Consider the following 7,163-nt stretch of genomic DNA (forward strand, 5'->3'; position numbering starts at 1 on the left):
AAGAATGGCAGAGCCTGAGTGGGCATCCCTTAAATCCCTGGGACCCCAGTGGGCACCCCTTGAACCCCCGGGACCCGAGTGGGGTACCCCCTAAATCCCTGGCGAATTATGGAAGTTGGGATTAAAGGGCAGGATGGGGGGGAGAGCAAAAGGCCCCAAGATGCTTGTTTGGCAGGCGATGAAAGGAAGGTTCAGTGGCAGCTGGGAGCCGGCAGAGGGACGACGGCGGGTCCAGCCCCGTCCTGGGAGAGCAGCCAAGGTGCATCCCGACTTTTTCTCTCCTCAGCACAAAGCAAGAGGGATCCATGTGTCTCCTGGGCATCCTTACTGCTTCCCTGGGCAAAGGGAGGGAAGGAAAAGTGCTCCCAGGAAGGAAAACAGAGTTTTAGAGCATCTCCTGCTGACACCTCCGGCGTGGATCCGGGAGCTGCTGCTGCCCAGGAGAGAGAAAAGAGGCTCCAGCTGCTTTTCAGCTGCTTCCCAGACAGATTGAGCTCCGGCTGCGTGGCCAGACGCCGGCGGGAGCCAACCCGAGGCCTCCCAGGGAAGCTGGAGGTTTTAGTTGCTAATAGAGAGCGAGCAAATTAACCGAACTTAATTGGGAGGGTCAGCACACAATGCCCCCACCTGTCCTGCTGCCATCCTGCCATCTGCTGCTCTTCCACCTGATGGTTTGGGTTTTCCAAACATTCCCCCCCCTTCCCCCTCCTTTTCTCCTCTAGTCAGATCCCATCAGAGCTGCGGGGGTGGGAGAAAGGGAAGGAGGGAACACTGGACAAACTTTGGGAAGCTTTCCAAGGCAACCCAGGGGCAGCTTTCATCTCTGCCGTGGAAAACGTTGGAGCATCCAGATCTTGGATCTCAAATGGTTAATTAAGGGATTTGAGGAGGCTCATCAGAAAACCTGCACGGCAGGGGCTGCCAAAAGCCCCCCCTGGGACCACCACGCAGCTGCAAACGGGACCTGTGGTGGTCCCAGGGGGGCTTTTGGCAGCTCCTGCTGGTGGGACTGGGCTGGTGGGACCATCCTGGCTCACAACAAGGGCTGGGCAAGAGTTCTGGCACGTGGAGCAGGAGGAGGAGGGTGGCTGCTGGGTGCAGCAGCTGAGCAAGCGTGATCTTTGACACAGCTCCAGCAGATGAAATCCTCCCCGGAGGTCAGGCTGAGATGGGCCATATGGCAGCAACAAAAAAAAAAGGAAAGTTCCTGGAGATACTTTGAGTTCAACTTGGGAACCCTGCAGAGGGGCTGTCCAAGCCCAAGGGGGTCTGCTGGCCCAGAGGGGTGGAGGATCAGGGCTCCTCCAGCGGGCTCCAACAGCAGCACTTGGCTAAGTCAGCATGGAGAGAGTGAGGTCGAGCTGCAGAGCAATCAGAGAATCCAGGCTGGTTTGGGTTGGAGCGACCTTGAAGATCATCCAGGTCAACCCCCTGCATGGGCAGGGACACCTCCCACCAGCCCAGGCTGCTCCAAGCCCCATCCAACCTGCCCTTCAACACTGCCAGGGATGGGGCAGCCACAGCTTCCCTGGGCAACCTGGGCCAGGGTCTCACCACCCTCACAGCACAGAATGTCTCCCTCAGATCTCACCTCCATCTCTCTCTTCCAGTTTAAAACCATTTCCCCTTGTCCCATCCCTCCCTGCTCTTGTCCCAAGCCCCTCCCCAGCTTTCCTGGAGGGAATAGCCTTTCCCTTCAGGCACTGGAAGGTGCTCTCAGGTCTCCCTGGAGCCTTCTCTTCTCCAGGCTGAACACCCCAACTCTCCCAGCCTGGCTCCAGAGCAGAGCTGCTCCAGCCCTCCCATCATCTCCGGGGCCTCCTCTGGACTCTCTCCGACAGCTCCATGTCCTTCTTGTCTTGGGGACCCCAGAGCTGTTCCCAGCCCTGCAGGGGGGTCTCAGCAGAGGCCCAAGCACAGATGTCACAGCAGAGGCAGAGAGCAGAAGCCATCCCAGGAGAGGCCAGAGCCCTGGCGAAGGACACCCCGAGACGCTGCCAGGGGTGGCACCTGGAGGGCAGAGACCCTCAGGCTCATGCCCTCAGCCTCACAGGCGTTCGCCAGGGCTGCAGGTTAAACCGCACCGCGCAATTCCCTGCTCCCTCCCAGCACCCCGGGAACCCGCACCGCCGGGAGCAGCTCCGCGCCGCCCGGGGCGCGCCGTGTGGCATTCCCGGTGGGAACCAGACCTCAGGACACCGGCTGCTTTCCCCGCTGCCCGTGCCGGGCTGTCCCCAGCGCACCCGTGCCTGCCGGGAGGGGAAGAGCCGGCTCCATCCCGGTGGCGAACCCCGCCGGGTGTCACGGCCCCGGTGCACCGCTCCAGCCTCGCCGGGCCGAGGAAGCGGGGCGGGAGGTGTGAACATGGCGGCTCCGCTCTGCGGAACCCGACGCACCGACCCCCCCCGGGGGGTGGCGGGGCCGGGGGGGGGCGCTGCCCGGGCAGCGGCACGCGCTCGGGCAGGGCTGACGGCTGCGTGTTTCGGCTTTTTCCCCGGTTTGGGAAGAAATAGAGGGTCGCGTGGCCCCCCCTGGCTCCCCCCCCCCCCCGAGTCCCGCCCGGTCCCTCCCGTGCGGGGAAGGGCCCCGCCCCCCCGCCAGGCCCCGCCCCCCGCTCCCCGCCGCAGCCAATCAGCAGCCGCCGCCCCGCCGGTTCCCGTGGCCGGCAGCCGCGGGGCGGGCCGGCCCGGCCGCTCTCAGCCGCCAGGGGCGGGGTGCCCGCTCATTTGCATGAGCCAATGGGAGGCGGGTATGCAAACGAGGCCGGCGCTGGTTGGCTGGGAGCGGGCGCGATAACGCCCGTGGGGGCGCCTTTGTGCCGCAGAGGCGGCGGCGGCGCGGGGCGAGCGCGGGGGCAGCGGCGGCAGCAGCAGCAGCTGGTACCGAGGGCAGGATGACTCTGGAGGAGCTGCCCGGGGACCTCCGCACCGCCGGGAGGTACGGCACCGGGACTCAAGGGCTCTGGTCGGGGGGGGGGGGGGGTTGTCGGTCCCCGGTGTCTTAAGGGTTCCCGGTGACGGTCCCCGGTCTGTCTTGTGCTTGTGCCGGCCTGTAGGATGGAGCAGGCGGGGGACGCGCTGGAGGAGGTGCTGAGCAAGGCGCTGAGCCAGCGGAGCCTCACCCTGGGCGTCTACGAGGCCGCTAAGCTGCTCAACGTGTGAGTGCCACCCCCCCCCCCCCCCCGCACGGGGCGTCCCCTCCGCCCCCGTGTCCCCTCCGCCCCGCCGGTGACCGCTGTTGCCCCCGCAGGGACCCGGACAACGTGGTGCTGTGCCTTCTGGCGGCCGACGAGGAGGAGGAAGGGGACGCGGCCCTGCAGATCCACTTCACCTTAATCCAGGCCTTCTGCTGCGAGAACGACATCAACATCCTGCGGGTCAGCAACCCGGGGCGACTGGCCCAGCTCCTGCTGCCCGCCACCGGCCCCGACCCGCCCGCCGACCTGCACTGCGTCCTCGTCACGGTGAGCCCGGGGAAGCAGCTCCCCCCGGGGCGGGCAGAACCCGTCTGGCCGGTGAGCCGGGATGGAGGCGCCGAGCGCGGCTTTCAGCCGGCAGAGCCTGGCGGCGGCGGCGATGTCCGCCCGCCGGCCGGTGGGACCGGAGCTGGGGGCACCCGGCCCCGCACCCCCCCGGCACGGCCGGGCTCCCCCTTGCCCCCCGCTCCTCCCTTTCCCCTTCCCCGCCCCGGTGCGCGGGGCTGTTTATCCCTCTGTTTGTTTCCCTGTTTGTTTGTTTGCCCGCAGGGGGATTCGGGCTCCTGGGGTTTCTGCTGTGCTGTTTCTTTCCGGAGCTGTTTTTGCTGCTCTGGTCAAGCGCTCCCCCACCCCCCCCCCAACCCTCCTCTCCTCTCTTTTCTTTTCCAGAACCCTCACGCCTCGCAGTGGAAGGACCCAGCGCTGAGTCAGCTGATGGGATTTTGCCGGGAGAGTCGCTACACGGATCAGTGGGTGCCGGTGATTAACCTCCCGGAGCGGTGACCCTGCTGGGCCGGACATGAACTGAACCCAATTGCACTGAAGTTTTGCAATGTTTTAGCAGTTGCTCAGGAAGTAACTCCCTGCCCTGGCACGAGGAATCCGGGGGAGGATTTAAAAAAAAAAAAAACAAACAACAAAAACAACAACACACACACAAAAAAAAAAACCCCAACAACAAATTTAAAAAATAAAAACAACACCGACAAACTCCAACGAGAAAAAACAACGACACCAAAACGACAACAACAAAAAAAACCCAACCAAAAAAAACCACCACCAAGAAAAAAACACCCACCAACAAAAGCAAAACCCGTGATGAAGTTGAACGACTCGTTGTGTGGACCTGGAGAAAAGCACCTGGGGATGAGCCTGGAAAGCCAAGAGGGATTTGGCAGAGGATGGAGCCCTGCCCCACCAGGGGTGCCACACACACCAACCTCCCCTCCTCCTCCGTGGTTCTTTTTAAGTGCAACTTAAAGAGTTTCTGGTTTTGAATACCTTAAATACCTGAAAGAGGAAGAAAAAAAAAACAAAACACAACAAAAAAAGGTTCGTCGAAACGTTTTAGAAGCAGTTTTAATGTAATTTTTTGAGATGTTGATTCTCGAGTTTTTATGCTAAGATATATAATAAGTTATTTTATGATATTGATGACAAAAAAAATTATTTATACTTGGAGGTTTGAGAACCAGAATGCCCTTAAGCAGTTGGTCTGCAACCACCCATCTTTTAACAGCTGGCTGATAAATCAGCCACATTAATATAATTGTTTGACATTAGATAGTGGTTTGTTTTTGAGGGGGTTTGGGGTTTGATTTTTTTTTCTTTCTTTCTTTTTTTTTTTTTTTTGAAATAAAGTTTAAACTCCAAACCCTGGTCCTGGGTTTTCTGTTCTTCTCTCCTGTTCATTAGTGCATAGGCAAAAGGGCTCATCTGGCAGCTGCTTCCTGGTGCTGGCGACGGGCAAGGTCCTGGGTGGCTTTTATTCCTGGCCCCTCCCAGGCCATGAAATGGGAAAAGCAGCTGATGTGCTGCGGGACACGTTGGAAATGTTACTGGTTTTCCTTCAGCGCTGCCACTTCGCAGCAGAAATTCAAAAAAAGAGCATTGTTTTTTGTGGCTTCGACACCCCTGAGTCTTCTTGCAAGCTGGGGAAAACCTGATTGTTCCCAGGAGGAAAACCCTGACCCTGTGTTTCCTTTCCCGGGAAGGTCAAGCTGGAGTTTTGCACCATAGACACATGCAACTCCCACTCCCCCTGGGGGTTTGTTCCCTGCCCTCCCTGGCTTGGGTGGGGTTTCTGTGCCAGGCTCCTCTTCCATATAAAAAGCTGGCAGGAATCCCTCCCCGGGCCCCAGGAGAGCAGGGAGACACCCCCAGGTGCTGCCACCAGGGTGTCACTACAGCCCAGCTTCCCCCGTGGCTCCCGTGCCACGCTCTGCACACCAGCCCCCGCGGGAGGGACCCCCCGTGGCCAGGGGGGTGTCACTTCATCCCCAGCCAGATTCCTGCCCTGGGGACACGGGATGGCTGCGGGAGCAGCAGCACCCTCAGCCCAGGAAGGAAGGATGTGGAGCTGCTGGAGCGAGGCCACGGAGAGCTGGGCTGGAGCTGCTGCTGTGCCTGGTGCTAATTATGGGCTTATTTTGTTCTGTGCTGCAGCCACCAGGGGTTCAGGCCCGATCTCATAAAACCTGCTGAAAGAAATCCCCCTTCTCTCCAGCTACAGCACATTTATATAAACACACACACGTGTAAGGAGAAGCCTTGGCTTGGGAACAGCCTCCTTTTCTGGCCAACAAACTGGACCACTGACTCAAAACCAGAAAGCATCGAGGCAGAGCAACCAAAAAAACAAGGGAGCACAGAAAAAGCAAAAATACTTCAGCAATGGGCTGTTTTAGCCAGAGTTGGGTTTCCCAAGCCACCAACTGCCCCTCTCCCTTCAATGCAACCCAGCATTAAAGAGGCAAAATCAGGCAAGGCAGAGAAAAACCTTGAGCACCAAGCTGGCTGCTTAACTTTTGGGGAGGGGAAAAGAATAAATACCCGTTTTGGAGAGGTCTTGGGTTCAGAAAGAGGCATCACCATGCCACCTCCTGCTGGGGCAGAGCCTGTGTTTTCCCCAAGTTTTACAATTCCTGTCCTTTCCTGAGAGCATTTCTAGGAAAAGAGCAAAAGCAGGTGCTCCAGCTTTCCACGTGCCCCTATATATTGCACGTAAAAAATAAGGATTTGACCATCAATCTCCCCCCTAAATGCCACCAGAAGCAGGGGGAAGGATGGTGCTGGGTTAGCCACGAGTTTCAGGCCTTCTGTGGAAAACTGAGACAGCACCTGAAAAAAAACCCAAACAAAACAAAACAACAGAAGAACCAACCTGGAAAGGTGTTTCTAATCCTCCACCTCAGCTCAGAGACCAGATCACGGGCACCTACAGCCAGTCCTCTTGTGCTCTGGGTGTGCAAGCAGGCGTGAAATCCATGCTGGCATAAATCTTGCCCTGGTGCTGCAGGGATGTCAAAATGGCACGGAAAAAGTTGAAAAGCACACTGAACTTGGCCACTGGGCTGGGACAGAGCCATGGCCACAGCCAGGGCGTGCTCAGCTGGGCTTGTTGGACCCCCCCAGAGCTGGGGGGAGCGAGTGGAGAACAATATCCAGGCAGAAACCTGAGGTTCTTTACCCTCCCGTGCCCAACCTACCTGCCCACACACTTCTCAGCACAGCTGGACTTCTCTCAAGTCAGTCTTGCACACCCAAATGAAGTTAATTCACTATTTTTAACAAGATTTGTTATGAGACACACAGACACAGTAAAAAAAATTAAAAAAATACTGTGGCTCTACATTATTGCTTTTCAAATTGCCACTAGAAAAAGGCTCTGATTATAAAAATAAATTGCAGGCAAGCACAGAATAAGCAGCACCATTTTCTGTCAGGCTCATAGGTCAATTTTAGAACTATTTGTTAAGGAAGCTTGTTAAACAAATAGGTGATTTCTCCATATACACCAGGAGTGTGCAGATAATTTAATGTAGAAATGACAAATATGCAACGTAAGACAGTAAATAACAAGTGGTTGATGAATTCTGCAAGAATCCTTACAGAAATGCAGAGCCAGGGCAGAGGGCAACATCCACCTCTGGCTGCAGGGAAAGATATTTTTAGCCAGCTGAAGTCA

At 57.6% G+C, this 7,163-nt stretch overlaps 1 protein-coding gene across 1 annotated transcript; it reads left to right on the top strand.

Moving 5' to 3' along the window:
* The first annotated feature begins 2,845 nt into the window (after positions 1 to 2,845).
* GADD45A (growth arrest and DNA damage inducible alpha) lies at positions 2,846 to 4,817 on the top strand. The gene is made up of 4 exons (XM_051625532.1): positions 2,846 to 2,937; positions 3,056 to 3,157; positions 3,250 to 3,463; positions 3,866 to 4,817. Exons 1-4 carry the CDS (start codon positions 2,894 to 2,896, stop codon positions 3,977 to 3,979), a joined length of 474 nt encoding a protein of 157 aa, XP_051481492.1. The 5' UTR covers positions 2,846 to 2,893; the 3' UTR covers positions 3,980 to 4,817.
* The last annotated feature ends 2,346 nt before the right edge of the window (positions 4,818 to 7,163 follow it).

The sequence above is a fragment of the Apus apus genome, chromosome 7 (assembly GCF_020740795.1).
Source record: "Apus apus isolate bApuApu2 chromosome 7, bApuApu2.pri.cur, whole genome shotgun sequence".
Lineage (NCBI taxonomy): Eukaryota > Metazoa > Chordata > Aves > Apodiformes > Apodidae > Apus > Apus apus.